Source organism: Syngnathoides biaculeatus, chromosome 10 (genome assembly GCF_019802595.1).
Source record: "Syngnathoides biaculeatus isolate LvHL_M chromosome 10, ASM1980259v1, whole genome shotgun sequence".
Classification (NCBI taxonomy): Eukaryota; Metazoa; Chordata; class Actinopteri; order Syngnathiformes; family Syngnathidae; genus Syngnathoides; species Syngnathoides biaculeatus.
The window spans coordinates 18543164-18563867 of NC_084649.1; the positions used below are offsets into that span (position 1 = coordinate 18543164).

The 20704-nt window shown below is 41.2% G+C and overlaps 1 protein-coding gene across 6 annotated transcripts in view; it reads right to left on the minus strand.

The window, feature by feature from the left end:
- Positions 1-20704, minus strand: part of cadpsb (Ca2+-dependent activator protein for secretion b) — a 98934-nt gene that overhangs the window by 61195 nt on the left and 17035 nt on the right. For all 6 annotated transcript variants that reach the window (XM_061833471.1, XM_061833468.1, XM_061833470.1 and 3 more), the window contains exons 3-4: positions 5449-5562; positions 1970-2302 (exon numbers count right to left, since the gene is read on the minus strand). In XM_061833471.1, coding sequence (XP_061689455.1) covers positions 1970-2302; positions 5449-5562 — 447 coding nt within the window. The remainder of the gene's footprint in view (positions 1-1969; positions 2303-5448; positions 5563-20704) is intronic.

Below are 20704 nucleotides of genomic sequence, written 5' to 3' on the forward strand. Positions count from 1 at the left end.
CTTCCCTTTTCATACTGTGAATCCCATTTTACTGCGCGTGTCCATACTTGATTCAGGAAAATGCAAAGAAAATAAAGTTGCGAGCATGACAGTTACTCACGTGGAACAGAAAACAGGAGAAGCCCAAGAGAAATCAAACGTTTTTTTTTTTTTTTTTTTCAAAATCTAAATAAATAAGGTTCCAACCTTCTTCACGGTGACGGATGTGTTTAACCGGCAGTGACAACAGCAAAAGCCGGATACTATTTTGCATGACACTGCTGTCAGGATCAGCAGTGGAGAAGAAGAGGAGCGTGGCACGAAGGTGAGAGCATTAAAGCCATCGAATTTGTAATGAGATTAAACCTTGAATAATGTTCTATAGACCTTAGGAAAGGAGAGAAATTGATCAAGTTCACACTTTTTTTGTTGATGATAGACATGCATATTCGAAACCTTTGGTAATAAATACTATTCATGTGACAGCAGGAAGAGGAAAATATACTGTAAAAGGATTACGTAACTAGTGAGTTAAGCTGTCAGATAATTATAAGAGATTCCAAAAGACGGGGGTCCCATGACTGGCTTTGCCTTGGGCCCCCCAATGACGAGTTACAGACTTTCCACTTCAGCAACTAAGAGATAAGCCTATTGTGTATAAGAAAGTATTTTTTTTAAAAATGTGGAAGTTGACTAATATGAAGTAACATATGAAGTTGGTCCAACCTTTGCAGCTGCAGTGGGTTGTTTTCACTGACATCACATTTTTTGCTGAATTACCCACGCGCCACTGCCCGCCGTCATTTAACCCCTCCACCTAACGCGTACCCAGTGTGGAAGAAATACTCTCAGTTATTGTGTGTGTTTTTGTGTTTCACGGGTGTATTGGGACTCAAGTACACAAGAGAGGACTTGCTAACCATCACAGAGCTTTCTTCTGACTTTTCTTCTGACTTTTTTTCGACAACTTTCACCAATTGGTTGAAGCTTTTTCCAGAGTTACTAGTTGGTGCACTCTTCAAAGCCTCGTGAACCGGTACACAAGTCCGGCTGCGTAAGCGGGGATATCATCTAACGGTTCAGACAAAAAACTTTCTGGACGTTCTGAGGCTCTGTGCTTCACCGAGACTTGGTTTTGTGGACGATTGTCCGACGCTGCTATCCCGCTGCCCGGTCTCAACCTCCATCGTGGTGAAGTGTCACCGAGCTAACAAGTGCAATCGATACGCAGAAGCCCAACATTACAGTTGAGATCGTTTTTTGTTCACTTGAAAGATTCGAGAATTTTGTGAAATAATGGATTTGTTTATTCTTTTGTCTTTCTGCTATTGTCATCAAATTTTAAACAAATAATAAAGATTTCGCTTTGCTTGTGGTGCACTAATATACAGTTCACCATTTCAAAAAAAATTGAATAAATGGAGTTTGCCTCGATATTAAAACAATAATATTCCACAACCTTAGGTTTTGGTGTTAGCATAGAGGTAAGTGCTCCTCCTTTCTGTCACATAGAGTAAAAAAAATCATGGGCACAATAGTCCGCCTTTGTTACGCAGTCCTGAGTCCCATGATGTGTGTATGCCAGGTAGCCCAATAGTCAGTCTGGGCTTGATGTGCTGTCAGTCGCGTCTTCAATGAATGCAGTTAGAAACATAATGTCTTCCACCTTGCCTATGTATGAGTAACGGAGCTCAGGGATCGTAAATGGCCGCTGTTCGAGGGTGACGTCACATGAAAACAACCCATAGTTTTCGCTCTTCTGGGAGTGCTTCTACAGTTAAAGTGTTTACATGGGGATTTTATAGCAGACGTTCCCGATGTCGAACTTGAGAGGATCTCTGCTAGCACACCGTCACTGTTTGATTCTTCACAAAAATGTTTGATAGGGTCAAGGTTCTCAAGTTACTCCACATCAAACAGCTTTAGAATGACCTTGCGGGGATATGACGCAATTTGAATGTTTACCTGCACAATTGGAGCTGAAACGTACCTGACAAGCTTGGTAAAGCAGTTGGTGCTCAAACTTTTTGATACCCAGGATATTCTGGAACATCTCGTACAGCTGGTCCTTGCTCAAGATGAGCTCGGAGGCAGCGCTGGCAGTCATGCGTTGCTGCGCCTTGCGCGGATCCTCGTCCCCGCGGTAGATCGTGTCGAATTTGGCCATCCAGGAGCTCAGAACCGTCTCTTTGCTCAGGCCGTCGATCTCCGGGAGGCTACGCACGCGTTTCTCGATGTGCCTCTTGAACACGTCCCTGAAGTCGCTCGCCGAGAAGCCGCCGCTCTGGACCATTTTAGCCACACGGTCGCTCTTTAAGAACACCTGTGTTGTGAGACGGAGGAGATAAGGATGCGGGATTAATGGTTACTGCAGTGTGCTAAATACTGGAGTGAAAGAAACGTTACATTACTCCTCTGTAGGAAAATATAATCATTTCTGTTCATGTAGCATTTTGTCCCTGAGGGTCTGACTTCTTCATCACACAAATGGCATTCAACCATTGTCGAAGCCAGCGATTGGGTGGTAACAAGTTCAGGGTGTATCCCGCCTCCTGCCTGGAGTTAGCTGGGATAGGCTCCAGCATACACGTGACGCTAGTGAGGCAAAGTGGTGTAGACAATGGATGGATGGATGGAATCATCAAAGCGTTTCATGGTAAATTGAAAATCAGCAGCTTTGCCGTTCCAGGGAATAATATACAATACTGTACTGGTGCTTTCCCTCATTTACACATGGTAATATGAGGGAAAAGCTGAAGGATGTCTTGAGCAGGGATGCAGTTTGATCATCTACAATACTCATGCTGCATAACACTCAAGGCCCTGGGGCCAGATCCACACACACACAAAAAAAAAACAAAACGTGTGTTTATTTCATGTTTCTCACTTGCTTTGTTTTATTCATTTCGGCAGAGACACTTTAACTGATATTGCAAGCATTTGTTTTTTCACTAAATCTTTTCTTGAAGCAAATTGAGCAATAGTTTTATCCATCTATTTTCTTTGTCGCTTATCCTCACGAGAGTCGCGGGGAGTGCTGGAGCCTAGCCCAGTTGTCAACAGGTAGGAGGCGGCGTACACACTGAACTGGTTGCCGGCCAATCGCAGGGCACATGGAGACACACAGCCGCAATCACAATCACGCAATCACACCTAGGGGCAATTTAGAGTGTCCAATTAATGTTGTTGTTTTTGGGATGTGGGAGGAAGCCGGAGTGCCCACCCGGAGGAAACCTACGCAGGCACGGGGAGAACATGCAAACTCCACACAGGCGGGGCGGGGATTGAACCTGCGTCCTCAGAACTGTGAGGCCAACACTTTACTCGCTGATCCACCGTGCCGCCGCAATAGTTTTACACAAACTGTAAATATCGGCATGTCACAATTATTGCTTCTGAATCAAAATGTGATCAAATGTTCACAATATGAGAATTTGAGGTAGAATGCTTATTGTCATTGCAGAATATAACAATCAATTGCAAGGGCAATTGCATAGCTGTACGCTATCTAATAACATCATGGTGTGACTATACATTTATATTATAGTACAGTACAGTATATGGTTATCATAATTATCCCTGTCCAACAAGGTACAACATATCCACAATGTGTCTTGTGACAATAACAAATTTAACACTCCTGGACCCTGCAACATTGCTCATACAGATATTCTCGCTGTTAACAAGAACACAGTTCTATGGCCTGCATGCAGGGATGTTCAGCAACATGGCCGCCTGCAAATGACAGCCTGACAATCACAGGCAAAATGACAGCATCAACGAAACAATGCAGCCCACTGCTTTGTCATCGAGACAGTCACATTTTGTTCCCGGCAACCAAGGTGGCTGAAAAGCAACTGTGCTCGTCATTTTGTAAACAGTGTACATGTCCAAACAACAAAGCTTTGGTCCCATTGATTCCTGCCTGGAGAGGCTTTTAAAGGCGCAGAAGTCTTTAGGAAAATCAATGATTTAATTTATTATTGTCTCTCCCACTCAAAATAGAATAGCAACAACCATTTAAATTATTTTGTCAATTACCAGAGCAATTTAATTTGCTATTAAAAAAGGTCTAGTCCATCATAATAATTGGGTGTACTCCACATCCTTTTTGTACACAGCAGTAGCCTACGCGCAGCACAGACAGTCAGCGCACTTGCACCAGTGCAAAACTTCATAAAAAAATAAATAAAACTCGGTCTTTTATAATGGTAATATTTTGAAAAAGTGCCGAACGGTGCTGATTCATACTGAGAGCCCGTTTGTGATGTTTTTTCCCTCTCAAGTACCAGAATAAGATTAACAACATTTTAAAAGATCGCACAACTGCAGTAAAATTCTACTCCATAGCAAACTACTGCTATTTATCCATTTAAAACCTTTGGGACTAGACGGCAGGGTTCGAATCCTCCTCACTGATGCCACTAGACGGTGCTCTACATTTTTGGGCTTGTCTGGGTAGTTTCTATGATACCGGGAGTATTTTAACATTTTTAAAACGCTACATGAGATTTCTCAGCTTGCGTAAAAATACCACAAGCACATAATGATGTATCGTAGACGTTGTTTGAGTACATTTGAAACAGAGAGCTGCTGAATGATGCAGGTGACTTTACTTGAAGAGTTCATTCCTTGGAATGGGCATATATTATGAGGACGTAGCACAGTTTTAGATTCTTATCAATGCGCAGCATAGTGCATTGTTCACTTCATCCAAAGCAGCAATATTCCCTTTTTGTATTGATACTGTATTGCACCAGGATTGGATGGTTGACATAAAAGACTTGAAGGACTATAATTTCTTCACTCACTATTTCACCATTTAACGTATCAATGCTGATATCGACCGGTATGTATCCCTCGCCCTCGTTTACATATAGCACGGTATAGCATATTACATCAATCATGACATGGAGGTGAAGCTCTTGTTAAACTCTATAGCGATCTAAAGAATGTATACGCATTTATCTGCAGTTTTTCCAGTACCCCTTTGCTTGTTTTTTTTTTCCATTAAAGAATTGACCTTTAATATCCTCTATCTGTCATGTCTCTAGCACGCATGGTAATAACAACTTGCTTCATTATGTGAATTGAAGAGCGTGAGCTTGGAAAGACGGCTGTGTCAGCCACATGGTCTGACTCATAATCTGCACAGTGAGAAACCTCAGCCACCATTTTATCATTCAGCCGCATGGATTTCAGGCATTTTGACTCGGAAACTGGAGCAGTCCTGCATGGGGGCTTGGATTTATGGGCCGAAAAAAACGCCCGGCTCGACTTCGCAAAGAGAGAGGCGAAATTGCTGCAGCCAGCCAGCCAGCCACATTTTTTGCACTTCTACAATCAGCAGAAATGTACATGGACTTGCATTTAGTCAGTGATGAATTTACAAAGTCATCCAGCCTCTGTTTTGCGGGAAAAACATGTTGTGATTGAGCGGGTGCCGCTGTGATTATCGTGTACTGGTACCTCATAGTAGCTCTGCACGGCGTTGATGAAGGCTTCATCAGCTACAATTTGCGTGTCTCCGTTCAGGAAGGCCTGAAAGCGATCCTTGGTCTGCTGAAGCTGCTGTTTGGTTATCTGTTGAGGCAAGGACAAACAAAAGACAAAGCGGCATTAAAGCAAGTTTAGGCAACACTGTCCAAATGGGTGTAGATTATCTTAAACAATGCTATGCGTCCATTTTTTTAAACAGCTCAGCTTTTCAAAAGTTTGTCTCAAGGAGGCTGAGCCCTCCCAGGCCAGATTGGAGATGTAGTCCACCACGGCATCCTCATGTGGCTTCACAAGCTCTCCCAGTCTGCAGCTTTGAAGACGGCAGCTATTCTGGGCCCACAAAATACACTAAGAGGCAGCTCCCGGCATAAAGTTGAAGAAGCTCAATGACGCACTCCCAAATCTCTTGGCGTCCAAAGGCATCACCCGGAGAAAAAGCAAACCAGCCTGTCTTGGCTGATTGGATGTGCAATCTCCTTCTCGCAGGCACCACACTGGGGTCATGACCTCAGGTGCAAGCGAGAGCAAAGAGTGACGATTCGATCGAGGGAGAACTCGAGAGTTTAGATTTTACGGCTGTCCTCCGTCTTTGCCGCCACTGCTGTGATGTAAAGCCTGCAGCAGGGGAGATACGCTCACTGGCAGTAGTCAATCTTAAAATCTTTTTTTTTTTCAATCATCCCTCATGAATAAAACTCCAACGTTGTCGACTTTTTCTACTGTGATCCCACTAGTGCCCCCCACCTTAAGATTTCCAACCTATCACCTTGAGCTGAGAGTTGCTCCAACGATGATTGTAGGTGACGGTCCAAAAGAACGAACACAGCACACAGATAACACCGAATTGGAACCTCGGCGGCATTTATTCACCTATTCTGAAGCCTGTTGCACAAACAGGTTGTCCTTATAGGATCTGGAAATGAAATTCTTTTTAAGTTTGACCTAACTTCACTAGACCGGTCTGAATAGTGTCTTTTTCTTCATTATCTATCCCAGCGATGTATCGTGACAAGCACAATGCTTCATTCCATCCATCCATGTTTTTTCTGGACTGCTTTCCCTCACAAGGGTCATGGGTGTGCTGGAGCTAATCCCAGCACTCTCCGGCCAAGAGGCACGGTACACCCTCAACTGGTGTTCAGCCAATTGCAGAGCGGATAGAAAACTCTTCAATTAAATGACAGAAGGTAGGCTACAATCATACGGACCTGTTGCCATTCATTGAACAAAACTGATAGTTTTATCAGTTATCATCATTTGTACTATCCATCATCCATTTTTTTTTTGCCGCTTTTCCTCACAAGGGTCGCGGGAGTGCTGGAGCCAATCCCAGCTGTCATCGGGCAGGACCAAAACTGGTCGCCAGTCAATCGCAGGGCACATCGAGACAAACAGCCGCACTCACAATCACACGTAGGGGCAATTTAGAGTTGTCAAATTAATGTTGCATGTTTTTGGGATGTGGGAGGAAACTGGAGCACCTGGAGAAAACCCACGCAGGCACACGAAAAACATGGAAACTCCACACAGGCAGGGCCGGGATCGAAGCCTGGATCTCAAAACTGTGAGGCCAAAGCTTTACCAGCTGATCCACCGTGAGGTTTTGCTCATGTTAAATATGTGCCATGATTTAATAAATGTCAGGAGTGGATGGAGTCAAAATTGGGCTTACATATTGGACATTGGGAAAACAATACACCAAAAGAATGTTTATGTTCCAACAGACTGGTGCATAATTCAATTGCAAAAACCCAACCATATAATTTAAAGAGTGCTCAAATTAATACAGACACGTAACCTTTAACTCATTCGCTTCAATGTTGAGATATTTTATACGTACGTAAAGAACCTAATTAAAGTAACGTGCACCTCTACCACCTTATCCCCTTTGTTTCACCTCACTTTGGTTGAAATGTCCTTGAATTGATTTAACACATGCTAACAGAGTCAGTGACCTGAAAGTCAATAGAGCGGCCATCTCCCTGTGACAAATGTTGTCTACACTTCAAGCTGTTGTGTATATCATACATGCACAAAGACCAGCTGGTAACGCGTGTGTATGCGCATGCGTGTACTCGCAACTTTGGTGTGGGTGGAAGATGTAAACGCATTACATATCATGTGCCTGCCTGAGAGGCAATCTCGATAACATCTGCGAGCCTGTCGCAGTTCCGTCCAAACCCCTTCAGTCTGGTTAGAATAAATGTGAATTAACTATATTCTGTCAGCACCAAAAGCAAATGATTGGAATGATTTTATAGACACCGCCATCGTAAAAAATAGTTCCACCCATTGATTTTCCATCCAGCTTTTCCCTCATTCGAGTCACAGTTGAACTCCCATCCGATTTATTTATTTATTTAAGTTTACTGGAATTGAAATCAGAATTTATGGAAGATAATGGAACGTCAACGTTTCAATATACAACCAGATAGGGATTAGTTGCAAATAAATGCTTGTAACACCAGTTTGACTAAAGGGAAAAATGCAATTTCTCTACTCAGTTCTTGCCAGAATAAACACAATAAATCTATTTTATTAAAAAAACTGAAATTTTCCGTGGGTCGTATAAAATGATGTGACAGGCTGGATCTGGCCCTCAGGCCTTGAGTTTGTTACCTCTGGTTTAGCATGCAATCCATGTTTATTGTGATCGCTCATAATGTAGGTCCTCATGAACTAACCAAATTTACAACGACAGTAGAGATTATTAAACGTACTTGTTCTCCCAACAAGTACACTTGTTATAACGTATTTTTGGGCAAGTTTTCATAGTCAAAAGTAGCTCTGAGAAATAAACAAAAATGTTGCAGTAATGACCGCAAAGAATCTTGTGAATTGTCACAATTGCAGCTTTGAAACATTCCAGGCATACAAAGAAAACAAATAATAAGACTGGATTTTGGGGGTTTATAAATACATATATAATTTAAACTCGGACAACCATCCCAATATTTTTTTGCATTCAAAAAAACTGAAATATATTTAACGAAGTTTTCAAACAGTCTCGTGTTCAAAATACAATAAGTCACTATATTTCAGTCGTAATTGGTACCCCTCCATTGTAATCTGATTTGGAGCCTCTTTTTTTCCCGTTCTTATGTACTGTTGTTCACGTTGTGTTCCACAGCTACACTCCTAATAAAGTATGACGGCAGTAACGCTATCCCAGTGGAAACAAACCATATTAGATGAGGGTTAGGGTTCAAAATTTTACTTATCTTGGTTTCTCCTTAAATATAGCTTTGTGTTGCTTGTACCTCAAGATTTCAGATCAGCAACAGGGAGAATAAATACTTTTGTCTTCTATGTTTTAAAGGCCTCAACATGTAAGAAACATTGGCTCTTGGCATGAGGATGCATTTTTGCGAGGGGGAGGAAGGCTGGTGATTTATCGTTCCCTTCCAAATTCAATTAAAAATTTTCCTCCAGAACAATTATAAATGTGGACTAATAAATGTGAGTCGATGGTGTCATTCAGCAGACAGCTGAAGTGCTCGGTTGCTTGCAGTTTCTCCCCCGGGTGCTCATATGACATTAAAAATTCTTCTTCTTCTTCTTTTCCTTTCGGCTTGTCCCGTTAGGGGTCGCCACAGCGTGTCATCTTTTGCCATCTTAGCCTATCTCCTGCATCTTCCTCTCTAACCCCAACTGCCCTCATGTCTTCCCTCACCACAATCCATAAACCTTCTTCTTTGGTCTTCCTCTCGCTCTTTTGCCTGGAGCTCCATCCTCAGCATCCTTCTACCAATATACTTCACTCTCTCGCGCTGAACATGTCCAAACCATCGAAGTCTGCTCTCCTCGAACTTGTCATCCAAAACATCCAGCTTTGGCTGTCCCTCTAATGAGCTCATTTCTAATCCTATCCAACCTGGTCACTCTCCGAGCGAGAACCTCAACATCTTCATTTCTGCCACCCCTATCCAGTTCTGCTTCCTGTTGTTTCTTCAGTGCCACTGTCTCTAATCCGTACATCATGGCCGGCCTCACCACTGTTTTGTAAACTTTGCCCTTCATCCTAGCAGACACTCTTCTGTCACATAACACACCAGAACACCTTTCGCCAGCTGTTCCAACCTGCTTGGACCCGTTTCTTCTTTCCACTTCCTGACCACACTCTCCATTGCTCTGTATTGTTACCCCAAGTATTTGAAGTCGTCGACCCTCGCTATCTCTCTTCTCCCTGTAGCCTCACTCTTCCCCCTCCACTTTTCTCATTCACGCACATAATTCTGTTTTACTTCTTCGGCTAATCTTCATCCTCTCCTTTCCAGTGCATGTCTCCATCTTTCCAATTGTTCCTCTGCATGCTCCCTGCTTTCACTGCACATGACAATATCATCTGCGAACATCATGGTCCAAGGGGATTCAGTCTAACCTCATCTGTCAGCCTATCCATTACCACTGCAAACAGGAGGGGCTAAGAGCTGATCCCTGATTGCAGTCCCACCTCCACCTTAAATTCCTCTGTCACACCTAAGGCACACCTCACCATTGTTCTGCTGCCATCATACATGTCCTGTACTATTTTTAAATACTTCTCTGCCACACCAGACTTACGCATGCAGTAGTACCACAGTTCCTCTCTTGTACTCTGTCATAGGCTTTCTCTAGATCCACAAAGACGCAATGTAGCTCCTTCTGACCTTCTCTGTACTTTTCCACGAGCATCCTCAAGGCAAATAATGCATCTGTGGTACTCTTTCTAGGCATGAAACCATACTGTTGCTCGCAGATACTTACTTCTGTCCTGAGTCTAGCCTCCACTACTCTTTCCCATAACTTCATTGTGTGGCATTAAAAATAAATCCTTAAAATATGGAATTTCTTAATGTACTCATTAGGTTTGGGCCAGCCGTGGCTCGGCCAGTGGCAGACGATTAATCTTTTCATCAACATTATCAGCGTTGCGTGCACAAAAGCCGAAGACCGCTGCGCTGATTGGGGAACTGTACTGATTAGCGGCCATACTGAAAGTGCCTACATTTTCATCTGATTCCACATTCCCAAGACATATTTTTCCTACTTGGCGCATATTGATTCTCTCTATGGCTGTTATCAAGACTGCAGCAGAGCCCAGTGATTCATTTGCAGCTGTGAAGTAAACATTAATCAACCCTGCGTATCAATAGAGGAGCCAGGGCAAAAGCATTATGCGACGAAAACTTTCACTTATACTTACTGTTCAAAATGACTTGACTGTACGTCTTAACTCGGATGCTTCGGTGATTAGGTGGATCACTGTGCCCCATTTTGGACATTGAGTCACATTTTAATTGAATTATCATGTTTTGGAGCAGTACAGTGCTACTACACAAGTAATGGACGGTCATATCATTTCAGCCCATTACTTAAGTAAAGAGGGAGCAGCATTTGATTCATTAAAATGTGCAAAAGTAAATGAAAGAGAGACTTGAATGCTGGACTCACCCGTGCGCCTTAATCCAGCCTTGTGTACTTATCAATTTATCTCTAGAATTTTATTCCCCATATTTTATAAGCTGCATGACATAACTGTCCTTGCAGCCCTGTGACGGGCAGATTAATTATCTAAAAGAGAAAAGTGTATAATGCAGCCTGCGTGGTTTAGGGTCCTGAATCTCACTTGTACTAAGCTTCCTCTTGAAGTTACATCACGTTGAAAGTTGATGGTTTTTTTTTCTAAATTAAGGGGCTGCAGTTCAGATGTGTAGTACAAGGCTGTACATAAAGTAGGTATTATTTATTAGTGAGGTGTTCCAGGGAAGTAGGCACAGATGCAATGTAATTAAACATTAAAATGAATCAAATGACTAAAAGATAGCAGGAAAGAAATAGAACCATAAATCTGACAAAATAGACACAAGCAACTTCATCTAATACCACGGCGCCATAAAATGTACCGAAGATAAAGCTGAATAACCACAGCAGCATTAATCATTCACCACAACATTCAGTATAGCTGAATGAGATTTCAAATACAAAATAAGAAAGTGAAGTTATTAAGCTCCATTTGGCCAAAGCATATTCTTTCCTTTCATTTTGTTTCCAGTGGTGTTGGGCTACAATGCATAATACTTAGTGATTTTCTATCCTAACAAACAATATTAAAACAACAATAATGCAGAAAGGTCAAAAGATTACCTGGCATAATATATAAACGGAGAACACAATATTTTATGAAAATGCCTTCCAATAAAATGGCAGATTGCAAAATATATCAAAAAAGGCAGGCATATGATTCAATTATTATCTCTCTGACAGTATTAATTAAAATCATGTATGTCAGGCAAGCAGATCTTTTGATGCAGTTTTTATTAAAGCTCATTCGATGATGTTGGTGGAGTTGGCAGTGAGTGCGTGTAAAGACTCATTTTGAACATCTTGGATTTTTCTTAAATGAGACGCCACACATGATGAGGAAAAATATTCATCTATGTGCTTATTGCTCTTATAATGTGTTGGTTACACAAGATGACCGACAGAGCACCACACACACACACACACGACAATATATTACAGAGGTGCCCAGGCTTTTTTACCCCAAGATCTACTTTTCCAGTAGCCAGCCTCTCGCGAGCTACCGACGACGACGGGATGGGGGGGATGATGATGCTCCCAAAACCGTTTTAAGGTTAATGTTATGTTGCCTCCTATATTTAAATTTCAGAATTTGCTTTTTGTGCACTGTATTGTCTGTGCTTTCATCCTGGATCAGGCTGTAGCAAAGTGGAATTTTAAAACTACACACCATATCATTCTGCACTTTCTACTTTGGCTTCTGACCAGACCTTTCCCACTCGGAAAAGAGAAAATCTCGTCCAGTTTAACCACTTTTTCTTGGATTATACACATATTCCAACAGTCTTGTATCTTAAAACAAAAGCATTTCTTTTTTTAACCTTCTCCATTAATATCGAAAGTAAACATAAGCGGCATGTCTACCTCATCTTTGCCCTACGTTGCCCAGACTGTGTTGCTACCTAAAGCAGCAGTGAAGGACGCTGTCATTATAAAACACATTGACGGGCTGCGTAAGTACTGTAACATTTTTAATTATGAGTATACGTCTTTAAAAGCGGGGATGGGGGGGGCGGGTGTAAGGTAAACCAGGAAAAAGATAGTGTGGCGGAGCAGCGTTCGTTGTTAGAGAAATTTCCGTGTGCTGCCTAAAAGAAACCAGTGGCTTCTTCTTTTCATTTTTTACAGTACCTATGTGAATTGTGCCATTGGATGTAACAACCAGTCATCCCTCATTCATTGGATCACATTGCAAAATGTCACAAACTAATCAGCTGTATGTTATACTTTCAATTTGCAAGACTGCATCAGCGGTGCACAATTGCGCACACGGGCAGTTTAGAGGGAACATTGGGTGATGTCTTTTTTTTTTTTTTTTTTTGGGCACGCCATCCCGTGATGGACCAAAACTGCCTCACGATCGACCCATTTAGCACCCCTGATATATTCTGTAGTACCAAGACTGACCTGTGAGAGGCACCACGTTGCAATATGGCATCCAGATTGGCGGAAAATACAATGAAGAAGAAAGTGTAGTCATAGTAGAAGTAGTAGTAGTAGTAGTAGTAGCAGTAGTAGTAAAAGAAGAAAAAATAGAAGAAGCTACACTAACTCCTTATCTGCTAACTGCATTACGTTTGCAAAAGTCTTTGTCATTTTTATTGCATTGAATTACCCGAGAAACAGATAGTACAAACATGCAAAAGAATCACTTGCTCATCTGTTTTTTTCCAGCAATAGCGTTATCTTCGGGCGGCTTCCTGTTTGGATATTGTTTCGTGTCACGTCACAATCGCGGAGTTCCTGGTTTGGCCGTGTTGACCCCACACATCAGGAGTCGGCCCTCGAAATTTTGAACACTTTTAAAATTGGTATCGTCGGCCCCAACTGTTTTCGGAGCAGATGAGAGAGAGAAATCACTTTGAATACAGCCCACACGGGATAATTACTTGGGATCATAAGTGGGATCATTTGTTAAAGTACAACGAAATTGTGCTTCCCAAATGGAGTCCTTTCTCTGTTTTCAAAGCACAATTCACTGACAAAGGCACGTCGCATCTGAGCAAACACCGCGAGTGCGTGACAGCTGCATAAAGTCAAACACAGCGAGCCCAGTGCCACGAAGCCTCTGTTGATCACAGAAACTACAGAAACACGAAAGACAGGTGGTCAGGCTATTCTCCCCCGGGCAGAAACGTTCACATTCATCTGCGGCAAATGGCACACAAATGCGGCACCGTGTGAGTAAACGGCACGCGGCGAGGTCATCAAACAGAGGGGTGTGTGCTCCGCAGACAAACAGCAAACAGGTCGTGTGTCCGCAGCCGCCACCGCGCCGCCATACTACAAGTTGCGGCACTGGCCGCGCACACAGGAGTACACCGTGTTCACCACCAGCTCAGCCGCTTCTCGTAACAGACATCCATTATCACGCCACCCACTCCCTCACAGCAGCCATCCTGCTCGGCCCCCGGGTCTTCAGTCGTGCAGTTACCGAGCAGAAAATGAGCCCTTACACAACTATGACATAAATGGCATGGACTTGTGAACTTCCCATCGTTTACAGGCTAAAATCAGATGGGATTTGAAAAGGTCACAGCAGGGAAAAAAAAAAAATGCTATCAAAACTGTCTGCAGGAAGTAGATCCGCAGGTGTATAATTACATCATGTGAATGCACTTTACACAAATAGCCAGCCATAAAGGACTTTAAATTATTTAGAGTAACTTGTGATCTATATTTGGTCTTTATTCCCATATGACATTGATCAGCTGATGATACCTATTGAAGGTCGTATAAAAGCACATTTTAGAAATTTAAAAAAACTTAAATTTGAGTATTGGGTGGCTTTAAAAAATCTACACACTCCCATTCAAATGCTAGGTTTTTGTAATGAACAGAAATAAGATGAAAAGAAAATATTTAAAAACGTTTTCCACCATTTACATTCTTGATAACTGGTATAACTGGGAAAAATATATATTTTTGAAAGGTAATGTATAAATGATCTGCATAGTGATCATGTTGTAAAGTGTGCATAATCTCTCTTATTAGGGTGTGCACACTTGTGCAAACACATTATCTGAGTAGTTTTTTTACTGCGCCCCTCAAAAAGAAAAAAAAAATCAATTTAATTGTACAAATGATACTGAAGGTCACAACAGCAGTATGATCTATTTTTGCTTTTTAAATTACTCAAAAAAGCCTGTAATTTAAAAACTTCTTTCCTTATTCTTAGAACATACATTTTGGTAAAAATGCACAGTTAATACTCAATAATTAGTGTATATGCAAATGTATGGATTGCATATACAGCATAGTACATATACATTGCCTGCTAAGTTTTAACATGCTAATTTCTGTGCATTTATAATTGTATTATTATTATATTTGTGTACACTCGCACTCACGGATCAAACATTTTTTTATTTACAAAAACAATAATCCTTAATCTGAGTTGAAACTGAGAGGCATTGCTTTAACAAAATGTTTTCCATGTACAAATTTGGAAAATTAATGCGATTGAAATGAAAATGAAATGAGCAGGCAATTTTTAAAATAAACGTACACATTTTCCAGATCCACGTTACAAAATGAGGAAGAATTTCTTGCTCAAAGGTGTCATTTGAAATGAAAATATTATTCATACAATACCATGTTAAACTTGTATTGGGTCAACATGAGCCATTTTCTACAATATGCTGTGTTTGACGAGAGAAGATTTGCAAGCTTTAGCAATTTAGTATTATCCTCCAACTTTATTTGTACTACATAATACTGAGTGTGCCTACAATATTAAGTTTTCATATTACATTTTCTTGGGCAGCACGGTTCACTAGTGTTTAGCAAGTCTGCCTTACGGCTCAGAGGTTCTTTGTCAAACATCCGCTGAGTTTCAATTTACTCTCTGCGCCTGAATGGCTTTTAAACTTCACACATTCTAATGCTGTTAGTTGTTGTCTATTCAACATGTGCCCTGTGATTGGCTGGCGACAAGTGCTATAGAAGATGAATAGATGTATGATATCATCTATCAATAGTATAGTATTGTTGGCTTTTGGAACAAAAATCAACAAAATAGAACAAAATTCCGCAGTTACTGTTGGCTGATGGTGATCATTCAGAGTTCAAGTAGCCTGCACAGGAATGTGTCATCACTTTTTGACAATGCGGGAGGGGGGGAAAGTGAGCCAGAGTTTATACCTGACATGCAGGCTGACTCTGCCCCCCAGGTTTTTTTGGGGTTTTTTTTTGCCTTCTTGAGGTCTGAGGCAGCAAGCAGAAGACTGCAGTTATGATCCCTGTACACCTTGGATATCTCTATTTTCTGCCTTTTAATGTGGGATTAAAAAAAATCTCCACAGTTCCTGTCATGGCTTGCCTTTTTCCCACAAAATCAACGCTTCATGTAACACAACAGCTCGGAAATGGCTTGGGGGAATATCTCGCTTCCGTGATAATGGCCGTTTCTCTCATCAAGAAGTAGAAAAACCTCTCACATTGAGATGACATAACTAACCTTATCAAGGCAGCACGGTGGAGCAACCGGTTGAGCGTCTGCCTCACAGTTCTGGGATTCGTTTAGAATTTCCATCTTTTCCTTCTCCATGCGTGTTTTCTCCGGCAACTCCGGTTTCCTCCCACATTGCCAAAAACATGCATTTAATTCTAAATTCTAGATTCTAAATTGCCCTTAGGTGTGATTGTGAGTGCGATGGGTTGTTTTGTTTCTATCTCTTCACAATCAGTTCTGGGTGTACCCCGCCTCCTGTCCGAAGATAACTCCGATACCCTCCAGCACTCCTGCAACCCTTGTGAGGATAAGCGGCTCAAATAATGATGGATCTATTGACAGGGGCAAAATAAGGCAGCAGTTGAGAAGATGGGTCCAATTTGAGACGAAATGCAAAAAAGAAGGACGGACGTGCTCGCTATTGTGCAGGCACGTTAATAAGCAGTTAATTTTATCCATGCAATTACTGCAGTCAGACATAAGATCATTTCAAGCAGGAAGACTGGCCATTTCTCTGCCGCTGTTCATAATCACACATTGATTTTACACAGTTATGTCAAGTAAAACTGATAAACATCTCGTTGAGGAATTCCATTTCCTCTATAGGTGTACGTCAACTGCAGTCTTGGCACTTTCAACATCTACACAGAATCAAAACAGAAACGATGGAATTCAGAAAAAATTTACTTTGGCATGTTGCAGATTAATGATGACTTTCATATTTTATAATTTGCACCTCATATAGTTGCTAGAATGCCTCCAAGTCAAGATTTCAACCAAGACCAATCCTAATTAGGATCACCCCCCAATGCGATTCCCAACTTCTGTACATGACTTAGGATTTAAAGATTCGTCAATGAAATAAAAGTTAAGTTTGAAATCCAGAAAATAACCAGATTCATTAAGAGAAATAAATTAATGGATGAACTCTAATGAAAACCCTCTGCCCAAGCAGTTCAAGGAAACATGCTGTCACAGTGAATATAGCCAGATAAAATACTTGAGTACCATATTTGCAAGTATTATATCAATGGAGTACTTACTGTATATGTACTAGATCATGTAAGTGGTTCTCAGCAGTAATAAGAATTCAGCAGCCACAAGCCTTATTATGGACCTGTCTGTGTCTAAATCCATAAAGCAATGTAGTTGTTGTATGTACAGTGTGTACTTCTCCACAAACAGTAAGCTAGTAGCTAGCTAGCTAGCTAAGCTTGAATCAACTCCTTGAACTCAAAACCAGTGAACATAACAGTACTCTAGTGTAATATTATGCAACTGCACTTTTGTCTGCTCTTCTTGGTTTTAATAAGCTTACCAAATCTTGGACAGGAAGTAAAAGACTGAAAAACACACTCTATGCAGTTATTTATTTATTTATTTATTTTGGCAATAACTGTGCCCTGATATACGTATTTTATGTAATTTTTACCCAAGATGTTCTTCTATTTTATTCGCGCATCCACCTTGTGGAGAAGCGCTCGTCATTCCGTTGTATGCACAGTCCTATAATGACATGAAAGGCTTTTGTTTTTTTTTAATTTTGATTTGATTTTTCTAGCTATCTAGCTAAGCTAGTACAGCTTTTTCCCCAGAGCCATCAACTCCTTGACCTCAAAACCGTTGAACATAACAGTACTGCAGTGTAATATTATGCAACTGCACTTTTGTCTGCTCTTCTTGGTTTGAATAATATTACCAAAGCCTGGACAGGGAGTATAAGACTGAAAAATACACTCTATGCAATTATTTATTTTAGCAATAACTGTGCCCTGAAGTCTGTATTATGTCTGTCATTTTTACCCAAGATGTTCTTCATTTTTTAGAAGCACTCATCATTTCGTTCTATGCGCAGTCATATAATGACATTAAAGGCTTTTGATTTTTGACTTTAATTTGATTTTGAGTATGTGAAATCCTTTTGGATTTGTACAACGCATAATATATGGTCAACATATCAACTAACATGTTGCTATGACATCATCTCTTCACCACAGAACAGTGTACCACATTGTTGCTCTATTTTCTCTATATGACATTGGATTTAATATTTCGTATACAGTAACAAGATTGACAGAGAGAGTGCAGATTAATCAGTCAGGATGGACACACTAACTAACCTTAAGCTTCTTTTAAGCTTTATGGATTTCGTCCATCGCAAAAGAGTTTTTTATTATCGTCAGCATGTCAAGGTTGGGTAGGACAAAAAAACATTGCAGTCGACGTCTAACACTCAGGATCACGTGGGCTCTGCTGGGACATTAAGGTTTAATTAACACGTGCACAACGGAAATAGAAATCAACTGGTGCGGGGCGAACGTCAGAATGTGAAATGAAGCTTTCAAGCCGGAGCACAGATGCACTTGCGCGTTGTGTGAGGGATGGAAGAAAAAAAAAAAAACACAAAATCCTAAATTGTCCTGCAAAAGCTCCTCGGGGCAACATTTTCATTTCGATTGCTGTTTTTCTCCAAACAACAGCGTCCCGGTGTGAGATCAATTCATCAGCCGCTGCTGCTTTATCATCTGAATAATTAAGTAAAAAAAAATGTCTAACCCTGGCAGAGTATGAAATAAAATACAGTATTAAGTAAATAAACGTAAAAAGTTATTTTCCGTGTGATGAGCTACGACTCAGACTGGAAGTGAAGGATACATTCCTCCATCTTTTAGGCTCACAGTCTTCCTTTTTCAGGTGTCCCGTGACTTTTTCAGGCACACGATGAGTCACTTTTACCTCAATGAGCTCAATGTACATGTTCTAAAGAAATCGTACTAAGTTTATTTTATTAAGGAAAAGAAATTAACATGCCTGACCAAAGAGAGAATTAACTTGTGTGCTACGTTTAAAACACCTTGCAAGAACTTAGTAGACTTTTATGCGGAAAAAAAAATTCAAAATTAAAATTAAATTAATTAATTGACAAAAAAATTTAAATTATTACAATTGCACCTTCCTTAGTCAGATGAGGACCATATTGCCAGCATCAGGAAACCCTTTTCTTATTTTAGACTGATATTATTCTGGCGGCACGGTGATTCAGCTGGTAAAGCATTTGACTCACAGTTCTGAGGACCCAGGTTCAATCCCGACCCCGCCTGTGTGGAGTTTGCATGTTCTCCCCGTGCCTGCGTGTGTTTTCTCCCGGCACTCCGGTTTCCTCCCACATCACAAAAACATGGAACATTAATTGGACACTATAAATTGCTCGTAGGTGTGATTGTGAGTGCGACTGTTGTCTGTCTCCATGTGCCCTGCGATTGGCTGGCAACCAGTTCAGGGTGTACCCTGCCTCCTGCTCATTGACAGCTGAGATGGGCTCTAGCACTCCCCACGACCCTCGTCAGGATAAGCGGCAAAGAAAATGGATGGATGGATGATATTATTCCAACCACTCTTTACCTCTGTGTCATATTAACATGTTAAAATGCGGAAATTCTATGATGCCTCGTTTATTTTCGAACTTTTGAACTTTCATTCTTGGCTCAATGTAGCATCATCTTTCGGTGGCCTGGCATTAAATTACTCTAAATTGGGCGTCATCATCTTTTTGAAACTGAGTGCTACTTCTTCGGGACAGAACAATGTGATGGGGTACAAATTTGATACACGCTTCTGATTCCGTCATGAGTAGGTAATCATTTTTCATAACCATTATTAAAAGGATTTATCAAGGTCGGAAAGAAATCTCCATCCATCCATTTTCTTAGCCGCTTATCCTCATGAGGGTCACAGGGAGTGCTGGAGCATACCCCAGCTGTCAACGGGCAGGAGGCGGGGTACACCCTGAACTGGTTACCAGCCAATCGCAGGGTACATAGAGACAAACAGCCGCATTCACAATCACATCTAGGGGCAAATTAGAGTGTCCAATTAATGTTGCATGTTTTTGGGATGTGGGAAGAAACCGGAGTCCCCGGAGAAAACCCACACAGGCGGGTCCGGGATTGAACTCGCGACCTCAGAGCTGTAAGGCCAACGCTTTCCAGCTGATCCGCCGTGCCGCCAGGAAACAAATCTCAATATGCAAAATTTTCTCTCTATAAATCCCTGCAATTGAGTCCATTTCACATTTCCAACGTTGCTAGGAAATTACAACATTCCATCACGAGTAAGAAATGTTTAAAACAGGTCACGTGGTCCTTGGTGGGGCTGCCTGGTCTCTGTGCATGCTATTCTGGTGACCCCTCTGTTGTATACGAACTAGCCAGTGAATCTGCGACAATTGCGAGCATTTAACATCAGCATTGGTATCGAAATGCAGTTACCCCAACATTAAAATTCTTGGACAGCAGCTATGGTTCAAACACAAGTCTCCTTTACGCAATAAAAAGCATTGGTGCGGTGGTGATCCTTTGATACTTTTTGAATTGAGCTCTTGTGAGCTACATTGCAGGCTTGCAAGATCTGCAGAGGTCTTGCGTTATACGCTAACATTTGAGTTGAAATTGCGCAAAATGACGGGTCAATGTTTTTTTGTTTTTTTTGGTCCTATTCAGATGTTTGGTCAAGCAGAATGGAGGATTTGTATCCCTTTAATGCCACAACAGTTTTGATGTGTCACAGTGGAGTTTTTAAGTTGCCTCTGTGGTTTCTTAGTATTATAATGCATATTTATTGAGAGTCAGAGTCAATCAGCCGAACATAATTTTCTACAGTGGTGTGAGAAAAGAATACAAAATAAGAGCATTAACTGTATACAAGGTACAT